We start from the raw sequence: 16,135 nt of genomic DNA, 5'->3' as shown, positions 1-16,135 counted from the left end.
TAAAAAACCAATGAAGCTTAAATTGCATCAAGTGCTTTGTTTGTGTTTTACTTACCATCTTTTATTTTGTTCACATAAAAAAACAATGAAGCTTAAATTGCATCAGGTGCTTTGTTTGTGTTTAACTTACCATCTTGTTATGTTATGTTGTAAATTTTTTATTTTTCTAATTATAATGATCACTGTGTATTTATTGCCTAAGTGCACATACGTTGCTCATTTTTATGCTTTAAATTTGTTTATGGTGAAATATTGGTGAAACATGTACCAAATTTTGCACCATTGAACCTTATCTCATGTCTCGAGAAGCTGAAAACTTGAAAAGATTTCCGTGGGCTTCCGTTTTAGGTTGAACCTGGACCAGTACAGAGTGTGACTTGCCCTGCATATTTTAAGTTGCGGAGATAACCCGATTTGGCCATGGCAGCCTTTCAGTTCTTCTTTGTTTAAGCTCTCTCTCATTGTTTTCTGGACATGCTAACACCCATCACTCATAAGATGAAAACAGCACCACCTGAGAGGCTGAGATAACGTACCACTTTCCCTTTGACACGCAGACACCGCATACAATGCAGGTGTATTTCTTTTTTTTTTTGGTCGAAATGCAGGTGTATTTCTAATCTTTAAATTTAACAGATTCATTTTTTCTATTCTTTATAAATTCTGAGCCATTAAATTTAGACGTACAGTGTGCACTGTGCAGTGTCTTATAGACTTATAGTTGGTCCCTAAAATTACCGACTAAAATAATGGATGTAAATTCTAAATAGTGGTTACGCATTTTCCTTGTTTTTTTTTAGTCAATCAAATCAATGAGCCAAAAAGTTGGAACCCTGACAAGTGACATCTGCAGCTAACAGTACCTACTTTTAGCCCCCACCAGTCCACTATATATGTTAAAGTAGCCCCCACTTGTTCTGTACAAGGCCAGTTCAGAAGGTCTCAGATTCCTTGTCCTTCAGCTCATCTTCTTCAATCAAACAAAAACTACTAGAGTTCTCACTTGTAAGTCTTAGTTTTTGTCAGATAGAGAGGGCAAGCCATGAATATGGAAGGCACGCCGGTTGTCCATGGATACTACATGCCTGCAGAGTGGGAACCCCATTCACAGTGTTGGATGGGATGGCCTGTAAGTACCTCTTCTCATCGATTTGCCTCACGTGCCTTACTGGGTATCATCAATTTTGCATGTTTTTGTGGTAGAATTGGATTATTCTGGCTGATGGGTCTTTGAGAATCTGTGTCTTATGTGCCTATTTTATGTTCTTGATGTTCTTGAAGATTAAATTTTCTGTTATTGCCTAGTTGCATGTCAACCCTGCCAATTTGATATGTTCTTTTGTTTTTTACCCTTTTGTACAGTGTATGTATATCTCTGTAATAATAAAGCTCTTATAACTTATATGTGATAATAAGACCTCTCTGGTATTCTGTGTCTTTCAAATAGGGATATGGCAAACTGCTTAGCTTATGCTCGATCATATTCCTTTATTAAATTAGCTAATCCTCTCATTGTTGTCTATTTGGTTTTTCTGGAATCTTATAGTGCAGCATATGATATATTGATTGGTTGTCAAATTCTAACCCCCTTATGATTTGAATGTCCACGAGCAAATTTGGCCCTCATTAGTGGACACTTCAAGTTGATGTATAATCATGAATTACAAATTACTGGAAGAGTTGGGTTTTTAATATAGATTTTGCCTTCCGTGACATCATATTAGATTACTGATCTCTGAAAAACTTAAGCTATTAGAGAAAAGATAGATTTGTTTCTACATTTCTTATGTAATCCTCAGTTGTAATCCCCTCTATGTCTAGCCTCTCTATTCACTTGGGTGTTGGGACTTACACTGCTCTGTATCCCAATCAAAAACATTTAATTTCCTGCTTCTGTGAGCGAAAAAAATTAGATGGTCATATGAGGTTTAATCTATTTCACCACCATCACCATCACCATCATCCTCATCTTTGTCTCAGTTAAGGGGGTCGACCACATGAATTTTCGTATTGCATTTTTTTTCTGTCTTATGCAGTGTTTTATTATATTTGCTTTTGCTAGTTCTTTTCATGTTAGTCTTGGTTGACCTCTTAGTTTCATACCTTGTATTTTAACTAATCTTCCTTTGATTATAGGTGCATCTAGTGATCTATGTTGTATATGTCCATACCATTTAAGGATAGTTTTTCTTATATGGGTGTCACTCTCAAGATTTCTCTAATACAATAGTTTTTAATCTTATCTTTTCTAGTCACTCCTATCATCAATCTTAGCATTTCTCATTTCATGGATGCATTGTTCTTACTTTTTCTTTAATTCCTAGCATTCTGTCCCCTAAATGTATAATCTACTTAGTCCAGCCTTTTATGACAACCAATCATCATTCTGTCTTATAGGAACGCCTAGATAACTGGAGAGACAATGCAGTGCCTGCTCAACGTGTGTTTGCCAAGGTAGCATCTGCAATCTCAAAGTTTGAGCCTGTGACTGTCTGCGCAAGTGCCACTCAGGTTGGTATTCGTAAGACATGAAAGTCCTTAATCTCTAATAGTCTTTGATACTATTCTCAGCGTATTTAAATTTGAATTCATTACACTTTCAGTGGGCAAATGCACAAAGTCAGCTACCACAAAATGTCAGGGTTATTGAGATGAGTTTGAATGATTCTTGGTTCCGTGATACAGGGCCAACAGTGAGCTTCTTCGTTTGACTTTTTCTTTTTGAAGTTCTGATAAGATTTTCTCTAGTAGGATACTATGATTCTTATGTTAACCTTTAAAACATTTTATTTCTTCTAATATCAATATTATTTTTCTTAGTTTGTCGTTGGAAGAAGTGCATCCTATTCTTGTACCCCAGAGCACCAGGTTGCTGGTATTGATTGGAAATTTAACAGTTGGGGAGGTAGGCTTGATAATTATTCAAAGCTCATGTCCATTATGAAGCGGTAGAATTTTCTATGGATGCCATTGTATAATCATTATTTCAAGCAACAGAACACTAGAATCCTTTCTTGATACATACAAAAGACTTCTAGAACTTTGATGTCTTATGGGTATAATTTCAGCATTTTAATGTTTACTCATGGTCGCATTTTATCATGGACCTATTCTTGGATTTACAGGTATTGATGATGGTTGTTATCGAGATTGGAGTCATGACCTTCTTGTTGCGCGGAAGGTTAGATCATTGTTTGATTGTACATGATCTGTAGCTTTGTTTTATTGAGACACTGCTTAATTATTTTTCTAACACTCATAATCTACTGTTAGATTCTGGCAATCGAGAAGGTTCCAAGGTTTCCGCACTCTATGATTCTTGAAGGTGGAAGCATCCATGTAGATGGAGAAGGTAACTATCTGTAAACTTGTCAGTTAGTATATGAAACTCATTCTCTCTTCCAGTATAGGTGTCATCATTATGATTCAATTGGAACTTGTTTCCTTCCTTCAGGGACTTGCCTCACCACTGAGGAGTGCCTCTTAAATAAAAATAGGAACCCAGATTTGACCAAGGAGCAAATAGAGGATCAACTTAAGACATATCTTGGACTGAGGAAAGTTATTTGGTTGCCTCGTGGATTATATGGTAAGAAGTCTACTTGGTTGCAATCTTACATCGTATTAGATTAATTTTCTTTCATACTGAGATGCTCTTTGCTCTTGATCCTCTTTTCTTTATTGCTCATGCATACACTACTTTAAGAAAACAAACCAGAAACCAGGTAGAATAAATGGATTTCTTTTGTGCACAATTTTCTAACAGTTCATGTTCCCCTTCCTTAATATTCTCTCCACTGCACTTCTAGTTTGTCTGAAGTCGGTTGGTGAACTTTTTTCATTTAGGCTGCTTGCAGTGATGCTCTCTCTCTGTGGACCGATTTATGTTGATGTTGTCAATGTTATTTGAATCAGTACTTTTCCAGAAATGATTTATGTCCACATGTGCATATAGTAGATAGCATTTGGTTCACTTATTAAGTTATTATTATTCAAACCTAAACTATCTATAAAAATGCTTGACAGGAGATGATGATACCAATGGTCACATCGACAATATGTGCTGTTTTGCGAAGCCTGGTGTGGTTTTGCTGTCCTGGACTGATGATGAAGCAGACCCTCAGTATGAACGAGCTGCAGAAGCCTTTTCTGTTTTCTGCAATACTACTGATGCTAATGGTAGGAAGTTAGAAGTAATCAAACTTCATGTACCGGGGCCACTATACATGACAGATGAAGAGGCTGCAGGACTTTTTCAGGTAAACATTGTACAGGACCAGGGTTTGACTTTCATGCTGCTTCAATTAACTCTTCTCTACATACAACTGAAGGCTAATTTAACATCTAAAAATATTGAGCCAGTAATTTAATCTGAGTGTTAAAATGCATGAACTTTTCTTCTTTTACATGCCACTGCTGCCCATATTTATCTCGATGGCATATCTCAAATGAAACTGCAAACAGGCAATGATACAACTATGTAGTCCAACATTGCCACTAATTACTTTTTAATTTTTAAATTTGCCAGCAAATGAATATCAAAATTTTATAGTGCATTGCCAATGTTTCTGCAACAGGACGGTGAAGCTAAATCAAGACTTGCAGGCACGAGACTTGCTGCTTCATACGTAAATTTCTACATTGCCAATGGTGCAGTCATTGTACCACAATTTGGGGACCAGAAATGGGATGATGAGGCTGTTCGCGTCATATCTCAAGCCTTTCCAAACCATGAAGTAAGCTGAATTTAGTTATTCCATTTCACTAGCTCAAAACAAATTTCAATAACTGTTCATAAAGCATTTGTCGACATAGGATTGCAAGTGCAAGGGAAATTAATGTGAAGTAAATACAAAATTGCAGTCATGACCACTTACCATGTCATATAATTTGTAGATTAATATGAATCCATTTTCTTTTATCTTTATTGATTGCATTTCTGCCACTTTTTCTGCTGCTGAACAAGCCTATTTTGATGTTGGATTGGCTCAGGTGGTGAAAATTGAAGGTGCAAGAGAGATTGTTCTAGGGGGTGGAAATATACACTGCATTACTCAGCAACAACCCCGCATTCCGCGTGGTATTGTCAACCATGATTGATTTCATACATAGACAAGTGCAGATAGCATTTGTATGGGATTAAAGCTAAAAGAAAAATTACATGGCTTTCCAATTCCATTTGTTTTGGGTCCAGGGAACTCTCAGAAGTATTAAGGTAATGAAGTGCCTAGAGACCAGAAAGGATTATGGTGCTTATTAATTGTGTTTTGGTGTACTAACTGCTAGACAGATTGAGCAGGTTATCTTTGAAATTCAATTCAAATCCTTTTCACTTTCTTATTAAATCTAAGTATCTGGTTTACCCTACTTACTACTCTAAATTTGGCTAACATCAGTAACTAGTTCCAAAGTGATGTAGTTCTTAAGTGATGTGAACTTCACAATAAATCCATTTGTTACTGGATTTAACAATGATATTCATTGTTGAACTAGACAACTTTGGAAGAACGCAGATTTATCTCCAATTTTTTTGCAATACGGTTGGTTATAACTTATAACTTATATGTTGCCATGATTCAAAATTGTAGTAGTGGACAAAGCGAGCCCACCCCCATTAAGTATTAAATGCTTTAATACCAAATCTCGACATAGGCTGATCAATGGATGGTTGAGAGTTCAGAATCTTCATATCAAGGACTACTACACAACCATTTTATAGTTAGGTTATTTAGGTTATGATTTTTCATAAATCACATATAAAACTATCGTTTTTCTCTAATACAGGACGAGAGATACTCCTGAATGTGAGAGAGCGTTCAAATGTGTTCGAACCTTTTCTCACATCCGATGTTGACCCTCCGCAACTGCATTACTCAAATTCTAAAAATTACTATAAAATTATACTGTTAATGTTGCATTCAATTGCAACGAGCCCAAACTAAATTTAGCTAGATAACCAGCAGCACTGTTGTAGGCTTGTAGCGTCTGAATCTGGAACACGCCCATTAAAGATTAAGTAAAAATCTTTGGCCCATCAAAAGAAAAATTAAAAATAATAATCTTTTGGGGTGTTCGTCTCTGTGTAAACAACTTGAAAATGACCTACTTTAATTTAATTCCCCTTTGAAATTAGTACGCAACATTAACATAGTCACTCTAAAAGGACTTTTGAAAAAGACAAAAAGTCTCAATCCATCTTGGTTCAATTTTAAGTTTTTTTTTTTTTTTTTTTGGGATTTCAAATTACAATTTTTCTATAAATAAAACAACTACTAATTCACTAAACAGTAATTCAAATAATTAAATCATAGCACTGCTTATTGGACAAATTAAGATTAAATAATAAATACAATTATACAACTTATTTTTTTGTATACATAACAGTAAACAATTTTTTTTTTTAATTTAGGTACTAAATAGGAGGAAATGAATTAGTTCAAGGTTAAAAACCTCATTCATTATCCAAATGTCATTCGAATAGAGGTTGTAACTTGTAACACTTAATTAATAATAGAAAAATTGCTTCACACGCTATCAATTTAAAGTGTACATTATACTCTTTAAACTTAGTATTATTTGAATGAACCGCCCACAAACTTCACGAATGAAATTATTATGGATGAAAATTTGTTTCACTTTTTAAAGGTATTTAATTTATATAAAAGAATTTTACAATATTGATGTACGAAATGCCAACTTAAATTAATAAATTGTATGTTATACACTTATACGCAAATAATAGAACTAAGTTAACTAAGAGTCTAAGACGAAAATATTTCTCTTAAATAACCAAAATATTTTGAAATTCGGAATGGTGGTTTTACTTTTACATCTTCACTAAAAAAAACCCCAAAAAATGGAGGGGAAGTGAGAGAGTGAGTAACGAAAAACTGCAGTGATCCATGTGTTTGGCTGACATTTATTATTTGAGAGATCCAACACCAAAACATAACATAAATTAAAATCGAAGGCCACAATCACACTCAAACTCTCTCATTCACCTCATAACACTCATTGACATGAGCTCAGGTATTCACAATCCGTCTTCGCAAACCTGATTTCACTTCTTTCCTTGTTCTTTATTTGAGAGAAGAGAAGAGGAACAAGTACTACGAGATGGGGTGTACATTCTCTGGTTTGGGCGCTCTGTACGACGCCGTAAATGGGGGAGGTGACGTGTGGATCAATGAGAACCGGTTCAAGATCGTGAGGCAGCTCGGGGAAGGTGGCTTCGCCTATGTGTATCTGGTCAAGGAGGTGGTATCAGACTCGACCGCTGGTGGTGGTATCGCCAAGAAATTCAAGGACCCCTCTCATGTCTCTGGTTTGTTTTTTCTCTCCTTCACCTTGATCCAATTTCTGGGATTTTGTTAACTTTGGTTATGCTTATGGGATTGTGGGATCTGGGTCCTTTGGATATGAATCTGAAATGGTAATTTGGTTTAATATGAGTATGGAAGTGATCTGTTTGGAATTTGGTGATCTGGTTACACTGATGTGAATTTTAAAAAAGTTGATGCTTGAAGTTTGATCTATGAGCATAGGAGTGGTTTACTTTGGTAGTTAGTGATCTGGGTAATTAAATATGAATCTGAAATGTGGTTTTGATTCTCTGAGCTGGGAAGCGAGACTGATTCCCATTGAATTTGATAAGTTTGAGTTTAAAATGTTATCGCTTTTCTTTTTTTTTTTGGTAGCAACTTCAATCTTCGAATAGTGCCAGGTGGTAGTGTGCATCAATTTTTTGGTGATATGAATGTGTGATCTATGAATCTTTGTTGAAACTATGACATTGTTTTAATGATTCTTATTTCTCAGAATGTGGTAGCCTTTGTCAAGACGTTCAGGAATCTTGCTCTTGTCTGTGGTTGGGCTCTATAATTTCCTAGGCTTGTTTATGTTTCTTCTCTCAGAATTTGGGATTTATGTTGGGAACATTGTCTTTCAAAAATATTTGTGGGTATTTTATTTTAATCTTTGATAAGTACATACAAAAGTATACTTGCATCACTTACATAAATGCATGTGTGTGTATTTATAATTGTCGATGCATTGAGAATGGCATTCACGTTCTTCCTTTTGTGCATTATTGATGCTCCAGTGACTGGTTTGGGCCAGTTTGCAATTCAGTCATGGCAATGATTTCAGCATGCTTCTACTCTATTCTCTTGCAGATGATGGAACTTATGCTATGAAAAAAGTTCTCATTCAGAATAGTGAACAGTTGGAGTTGGTGAAAGAGGAGATCCGAGTTTCATCACTGTTCAGTCATCCTAATCTACTTCCACTTCTTGATCATGCCATTATTTCAGTTAAGGTTAGGATCTGGAATACGTACTTTCATATGGCTTATAGATTGCTGTAGGTGTTTTCTTCTCATCAAATGTTTACTTCTAAGCTTTCTTAGAACGGATGGTTTCTGGCTGCTGCTTCGGGTCAAGATGCTTTATATAAAACTACTGCCATCGAGCTACATATTTGCCCTAGACTTTTTCTGGAACTACATAAGTGGATACATTTTGTTAAAGGAAAGTAGGAAACATAGGAAAACATTGAAAGTTATTAGTTCGTGAGTTACTATTTATAGTTGTTTTCATTTTCATTGGCATGCAGAATAACATAATGTTCTCAGATTGATTTTGCAAGTTTCAAATCATTACTACCCAGGCTCCTCAATTTTCAGTAGTACTATCCATTTCTCTTACAGTAGCATGTTTTGTGCATGAACTACTAATTTAGGATGGTAGCCTTGTGTTAACTTCCGTTATTTCATGTATCATGTGGTTTTTCTTAATACTCTTCATGCCATTGATTCATTTATAATATTTCCTTTGGTTGGCAGCCTACACAAGAAAGCTCTTGGAACCATGAAGCATACTTGTTATTTCCAGTTCATCTGGATGGAACATTACTGGACAATGCCAAGGCTATGAAAGCTAAAAAGGAATTCTTTTCTACATCAGATGTCCTTCAAATATTCCGGCAGGTGAACGAAGATCTCATCCCTTTTCTAATTTGACACTATTTCTCTTCCAAAGAAGGGACACTTTCTTTCCACAGTTCAGTTTTCTTACTTTTCTGATTCCTCAGTTATAGTGTTTACTGTAAACAACCTTACAATATTCCAACTTTATAAAAAGCAATATATATAAGCTGTTATAAGCCTTCAGCAATGCTACCATGAACTGATGTAACTGTTCATCATGTTCTAGTTGCTTTTCCATGTCCAACAATGATTTACTTTGTAAGTAAGACCGGCTTAGAAGCATCAAAAGCATTTTAACTTAGCAAAATCAATGCCACAGCTTTGTGCAGGACTCAAGCATATGCACAATTTTGATCCACCATATGCACATAATGATATCAAACCTGGCAACGTTCTGATAACTCATAGAAAAGGACAACCACCTCTTGCCATATTGATGGATTTTGGCAGTGCTCGACCTGCAAGAAAAGAAATTCGCTCTCGTACAGAGGCACTGCAGTTGCAGGTTTTTTTCTTTCCATATTTTAGTTTCTAAATAGTTGTTGCCTTTTATTTTCTGTAATAACTGTAAAAATTTTCAGTATGCTTAATGTATACAAGCGAATGTTGCTTATATGTATCTATTAATGTCTTAAAAGATGAAACCTTTGCTTGTTAATTACACTATTTGAGAATGTTCGCAACCAATTATAGGGGCTTGAGGTTTGGATTCTTCTCTTGATGTCAAATTGTTTGAAAGAAAAAACTATTCAAGGATTGATTTTTCATGCTTTTTATATAGGAATGGGCGTCTGAGCATTGTTCAGCACCGTTTCGAGCACCAGAGTTATGGGATTGCCCAAGCCATTCAGACATCGACGAGAGAAGTGATATTTGGTCCTTGGGTTGCACTTTATATGCCATACTGTGAGTACTGGTCCTACCTTTTTCCACTCATTAATTTGTTATTATAGTTCTGATGTTTGAGTATCATATTGATTGCACCTTTCTCACTAGTGAATGTTTTCTGTTACATTGTTCGAGAATCTGTTCGATTGCTTATATGTGTGTGTATAGATACATACATATGTGCATCTGTATCAGGAGACACCAATGGTTTATAGAGCATGCAAGCGCTACAGAGAGATACTGAATGCATATCTTTTTGCTCTCATGTATTAATGGCATGCTGCCATATACTCAATCAGTACCATTATCAGCATCATTATCGTCCTCATCATCATCATCTTAGAAAGTAGACTATCCCATTGAAGCAAAACTGTGCCTTTAGTAAACTGCTATAACTATATTTCCCCAGTACTTTGCCTGATTTTTTTTTTTATTTAGGTATGGAGTATCTCCATTTGAATATGCACTTGGCGAATCTGGAGGAAGCCTACAATTGGCAATAGTCAATGTGCAGATAAAGTGGCCAGCTGGACCTAAGCCTCCATATCCAGAAGCTCTTCACCAGTTTATAACATGGATGCTTCAGCCGCAGGCTGCAGTCCGTCCTCGCATTGACGACATCATAATACACGTGGACAAGTTGATCTCAAAATTCTCGCATTGAGATAATATAGAATGAAATGAAGTTTGTTTGCATGTGTTGACTTTGCACATTTCAGCAAAGCTCCTAAATGTCAGTCATCATGCCATTTCTTTTGTACTTCAGGGTCAATAGGGCAATTGAATTAATAGCAGTTCCTTCTGCAGTATTACATATTACTTTTTGGAGTAGGTTGGCAGTTTGTGCATCGTTTCATTTAAAAATGTGTTATTCTGCCTCAACTGTTTGATTTTGTTATATTTGTAATTTATGAAATTGAGTCTCCTCCTGGCTTGGATTCTTTCAAATAGTTAAAATACAATAATTGTGATACTAAGCCTTCGTCTTTCATTCCAAGAGTTTGTAAAAGTTGGCATCATTTTATAAAGTAGTTCATTGTGTCCACATTAAATTTCAATTTTTATTTTATTGCACTGCAGAGTACGGTAGTACCAATTCTTCATTCATTCCATCCAAATGCCAGCTGAGCTAAGAAAAAGCTCTTGGTTTTCTTTCGCTTCCCTTTTGCTAAGCATATAGGGGCATGCCAATGGAAAGTAGCGGATTTATAATAAGCTGAGTGTATATGGTGCCCTGCCTTTTCATTCTACGGCAGGAGAAATCTTGTCGTTTTGTGAAGAGAACAGGCAAGGAAAAGACAACAATAATCAAAGGGTAGTGCTAGGGAGACATCTCTTTGTACCATCTAATGTATGATCTTTTTAATAAGAGGGTTGCTATTTGCACACCCCTAAATTTCTTTTTGCACACCCTTTCTGAAAAAAAAAAAAAAAAAAATTCAAGAAAAAAGACCATTTGGCCCTTCCCTCACCCACACACCCCCATCCCCATCTCCCCCCCTTGCTCTGTTTTTTTTCCCTCCGCCCGATCACCACCTTCCTCGCACCAGCACCAGCACCACCTTCCTCGCACCAGCAGCACCACATTCCTCGCACCACCACCACCGCGCGCCACCACCTTCCTCGCACCACCACCCAAAACAGCCACCATAACCAGCCCGGCAGCCCCTCCTCGGCTCCTCCCTTTCTCCTCTCTCTCTCTCTCTATCTCTCTCTCTCTCCTTCCCTCTCTCCTCTCACCCAAGCAGACAGCCAAACAAATTTAAAAAAAAAAAAAAATTGCAGCGGGTTCGGCAGACCAGTGCTGAACCCGGTGGTTTCGTTCGACAGGTACCCGCCGAATAGAATAGGATTGTTCGGTGGGTACCTACCGAACGAAACCATTGGGTTCGGCACTGGTCCACCGAACCCGATCCAATTTTTTTTTTTTTTAAGTTTTCTTCTCCGGCGCGCGACGGTGAGCTTGCTGGAGGAAGGGAGGTGGTCGGGGTAGGGGGAAGAAAAAGAAGAGAGGGTGGGGTGGTCGCCGGTGGTGGTAGGCTGCTCGGGGATGGGTGTGTGCCGGAGAGAGGAGAGGTGGGAAGGAAAGGGGGTGTGTACGGGGGGGGGGGGGGAGGAGGGGGGGAGATGGGGATGGGGTGTGTGATTTTTGAGTGTGTTTTTTTTTTTTGTTTAGGAAGGGTGTGCAAAAAGAAAAATTGATGGGGTATAAGGTCTTTTCCTTTAAGGTTTTTTTTTTTTTTTAATAAATGGTGTGCAAAGAGAATAAAAAAGTGTGCAAATAGCAGCACTCTTTAATAAAAGTGAGATCCATCAATACAAGTAGGGCCCACCTCTATTAAAAAGATGGTACACTAATGGTACAAATAGATTATCTCCCTAACATTTCTCATAGAATAATGCTATACTTACCACATTCTTATACCACATTTTTATTTTTTAGTATCCAATGTATGAATGACATGTAAATTGCCACATAAGGTGGTATGAAATTATGATATAAAAATGTGGTATATGTAGCACTACTGTCTCATAATCAAAATTAGTATGTATATATTCAGTAACTATGATTATTAGAATGAGTGCGGTAGTCACCTTCCTCAATTAGTACAAATAAAGGCTCAGTTTAATTACACCGAGCAGTAAATCAATAATAATGTTCATATTACAATATTTTATGATCTAGGGAGATGAAAACTATGGTGGTGTTCAATGCTTGTCCAAAAGAAAAATTAAAAAAGAAAAAGAAGCTTGGACCATGAATAAAGTCCCTCTGCCACATCGCAACTGTGTAACGGATGTCAATAAAATGTGAACATACAGATTGCTTTGCTTTGCTGCTTAAAGGTCCATCTGCATGAATAAAGAAACAAGGCATTATATATAGATCTCATAAAAGGCTTAAAAGGCTGTTAATCATGGTTTCAATATAACCTTATGTATACATAGGCAGCTCACGTTTGACACGATCTTTTTATTGTCAATCATTGTGTTCGTCATCATCACCTTCAGAATCTGCGGTGCACACAAAAATCGTGTAATTAGTGGGGGGAAAAACATATGATGTTAAGAAATGATTTCTTTCAGTAACTTTTCCTTCAAGTTGGTGGCAAAAAGTGAAAAAAGAAAAAAGAAAAACATGGAAAGCTACTTTCCATGATGACATCAATGTGAAAGATGCATACAGCATTTTAATCCAATTGATATTGGCCCAAGGTAAACATATAATAAGCCAATTTACAAGTGAAAACCTTCATTTTAGCCTTGCAATACATAAATAAATTATCCATTTCCTAATTACCCTTTTCCCCTTCATGCATGTTCATGCAAATGTATAGGTATCATCAGTAGAAATTAACTTGTTACCTGATCGAATATCTTCATCAAGTTTCCCTCTTGCGCGAATTTGCCTTATGAGCATCGCAACCATCAACTTCCACCAATAAATATGACAAATGAGCAAGCAAATTAAAAGAGTATTAAACAAGTAATAGCATATAGATCCATCCACCATGTGCTTCTCCTTGTCCAAGGTCAAAAGAGCTTCATAGCTGCCAAATAATTAATTGAAGCAAAAATTAATTTGATTGTTATATGGTTTCTAAATAACAGAAAAAGGGGGAGGGGGGGGGGGGGGGGGGGGGGGGGCGGAAGAAACAGGATCAGGGACGAGATAATACACTAGCCAAGGTGCTCATGTACTAATAATACAAAGAAAATAAAGAAGAAGCTGTTGCTTATTTTCATTTATAATAGAGATAATTCATTTGTATTTGAGTTAGTTTAGAAAAGAAAATACTGAAATGCATTGAGATTTAAGGAGGAAATTCAACAAGTATATGATATATGCTCTCTGCACATTTAACTCACCTGGTACTCCAAATTATCCAGAATGGAAAGTAAATAAGACGTAGTACTGTCCAAGAAAGAGCAAAGCTAACAAAAGAACAGCTGGCAAGCTGTTCATAGCCACAATATTTTGACATTTTTGCAATTTCTACAAACACATCACATCCTTCATGGAGGGCTAAAACAATTGAACCAACACGAGAAAACCTGCAAGGAGGGCAAAACAGATAATTAAGATACATAAAAGATACAGGGCATCTTGTTTAACCAAAATTGAAGAAACCTTTATTTGAGAATCATAAGCATGACCATGGAAAATTCTCTCAGAACCAGATTTCACTATATTTTGCAAATGTATTCATATATATTATACTTCACTAGAGCAAATGGACACCAAGAAACAAGCTGAAACCCTTTAAAACTTACCTGAATATGTAAGACAACACAAGTAAAAGTGTGGTTGCTATATGATGAGCCATTGACACCCAAAAGTCAGAACGCCTTGTTTCCCAAAATACCAAAGCAAAGATGGAGTAAATGTAGAATCCAGCAGAGTACATGTACAGTCCCTTCAATTTTAATCTGACAATCAGGGATAAAAATTGTCAATTATGTCTTGCCAGAAGAAATGCAAAAAGCAATTCTTTGTAGAACAAAATTACACATAAGATCAGACATCAAAGTAGAACAACTCTACTACTCTTTGACATGAGACATTGATTTGTATGACGAGTAAAGGAACAAACTTAGTTTTCTGGTCTGGCCAAATCTGATCGCCAGGCCCTACCCAAAAGTAGCTGGTCTTCGTGAACCAAGGCTCATTGTATGTAACATAAAGGGCCAAAAGCTCTGCAGATGAAAAATAAATAAATTTCCATGCTGACTCTTTGAATTTAGTAACTTTCTTTCGCTTCTCAGGTGTCTCAACAATCTTCAAAGAATCCTCCTTTCCAAACATAAGGCGTCTAGATAATCTCTGCAAAAAAAAAAAAAAAAAAATATGTAATTGGATCTAAATGAGACTAGACACAGAACAGAAAGAAAACTCAACATAATCAAGACACTGCAGACAACTTAAATTGATGAGGGCCACTGTTTTCAAGGGTAACAAATTATAGGCCCTTTCAAAGCATGTAATGTAGATCAACATTATATCAAAGAAAGGCATCAGATGGTGAGCTTTGCATTCCTCATAGTTGGTGCGAATCATGCGACCAGCAATTAGTCGTTTTTGCAATAGAAGAAGTTTCATATCTCAGCATTCCCATATGACTACTCAGTTGGGCATGATATTTATCTTTGCACAAAATTGGAACGTGGATTGCATACGTGTGGTCATTCTAACAGTAACCTTGTATGCCGTTCAAAGGCACAGGACAGAGCCCAGAATAAACACCAACCAAAGCAGAGTGAGTAAGACCACTCCTGTACTATTCTCCATGGAGTTCCCATGAGACCCAATTCTCATCGAACCATTTTCTCCAATAATTTCAACATCATGTGAAATTGGACATCATACAGTTTTTACATTTTCTTACAATTAGAAGGTTGACTTAGCTTCATTCATATAAAGACAGGACAGGTAATCTAATATTTTGCAAGCTTAGAGAATGAATAGGTCATGTAATGCAATCCATCATGGGATCGACAACATATGGATCCCTCAATCAATTATAGAGCATGTAGAACTAGTTCAATACTAAAATGAATTATGTGATTATACAATAAACAAAAACCCAATAAAGTGGTGATAAAGAGCAGCAGAAAAATAATGAAAAGTGCAAGAGTGGTACCTCAAAGACAAAAATGTCAAGGAAGAGCCTAAGTGAAGGGAAAAGGAGAGCAAAGAAGGGAAGGACCAAGAAGTCTTTTACCACTGGGTATGACTCCTCCTCCCAATCCCAGTTGACCCAACCACTGCTTCCAAATACACCCATCTCCATGTCGATGAACCCAACTCCAGAATTTGGAGAGGAGGAAGATCAGTAATAATGCTGGTGGAAGGTGTCGTGTGGAAAACTGGAACTTACGCTTAAGCGATTGACTTTTGGGAAGCAGAAGAAACTTAATGCTGGGCTTTCAACGTTTTTTTACCGTTTTTCATATCCAGGTTGTGAAGATTTGGTATGACCGGTTTTGACTTTTGAGTCCATTCAATCATTCACAACTCCCTTTGTGGATTTGGGCCCCATGGGCCCATTTCAGTATCAATTCAATTGGCCCAAATTATTTTTATTGTGTGTACCCAACTACCCATTTAATCCAAGGTAAAGCCTACGGCCCATGGTTCTTAGAGTAGAGTTGGCTGCTACTTCCCTTTTTAAAGAAGAAATTGACCAAGGGCCAGGCCAGTGGTGATAGTATGTCCTATAATTATATATCATAATAATATTCGATGGAAAATAATTGTTA

At 36.7% G+C, this 16,135-nt stretch overlaps 3 protein-coding genes across 4 annotated transcripts; 2 read left to right on the top strand and 1 right to left on the bottom strand.

Annotated features, from left to right (window-relative positions):
- The first annotated feature begins 921 nt into the window (after positions 1–921).
- EMB1873 (porphyromonas-type peptidyl-arginine deiminase family protein) lies at positions 922–5,345 on the top strand. Its single transcript, XM_086257001.1, has 10 exons — positions 922–1,129; positions 2,398–2,511; positions 2,604–2,693; positions 2,821–2,905; positions 3,126–3,181; positions 3,274–3,352; positions 3,455–3,589; positions 4,027–4,259; positions 4,578–4,736; positions 4,993–5,345. Exons 1-10 carry the CDS (start codon positions 1,043–1,045, stop codon positions 5,098–5,100), a joined length of 1,146 nt encoding a protein of 381 aa, XP_086113127.1. The 5' UTR covers positions 922–1,042; the 3' UTR covers positions 5,101–5,345.
- Positions 5,346–6,912: 1,567 nt separating this feature from the next.
- Positions 6,913–10,863, top strand: PK3 (serine/threonine protein kinase 3). Its single transcript, XM_086256913.1, has 6 exons — positions 6,913–7,324; positions 8,175–8,317; positions 8,843–8,986; positions 9,306–9,491; positions 9,768–9,892; positions 10,313–10,863. The coding sequence occupies exons 1-6, from the start codon at positions 7,117–7,119 to the stop codon at positions 10,536–10,538; spliced, it is 1,032 nt and encodes a 343-aa protein (XP_086113039.1). The 5' UTR covers positions 6,913–7,116; the 3' UTR covers positions 10,539–10,863.
- A 1,544-nt stretch (positions 10,864–12,407) lies between these two features.
- LOC147275116 (ceramide synthase 1 LOH3-like) lies at positions 12,408–15,785 on the bottom strand. Of its 2 annotated transcripts, none has more exons than XM_086256603.1 (7): positions 15,517–15,785; positions 14,470–14,699; positions 14,150–14,305; positions 13,745–13,930; positions 13,241–13,425; positions 12,833–12,889; positions 12,408–12,727 (listed from the first exon to the last, which is right to left on the bottom strand). In XM_086256603.1, exons 1-6 carry the CDS (start codon positions 15,664–15,666, stop codon positions 12,855–12,857), a joined length of 942 nt encoding a protein of 313 aa, XP_086112729.1. In that variant the 5' UTR covers positions 15,667–15,785; the 3' UTR covers positions 12,408–12,727; positions 12,833–12,854. The 2 variants fall into 2 exon arrangements, with proteins under 2 accessions (XP_086112729.1, XP_086112728.1); XM_086256602.1 differs by having other exon boundaries at positions 12,809–12,889; positions 15,517–15,784.
- Positions 15,786–16,135: the final 350 nt, after the last annotated feature.

The sequence above is a fragment of the Dryas octopetala genome, chromosome 9, assembly GCF_963921425.1.
Source record: "Dryas octopetala chromosome 9, drDryOcto1.1, whole genome shotgun sequence".
Lineage (NCBI taxonomy): Eukaryota > Viridiplantae > Streptophyta > Magnoliopsida > Rosales > Rosaceae > Dryas > Dryas octopetala.
This window is presented reverse-complemented; position numbering and strand designations above follow the sequence as displayed.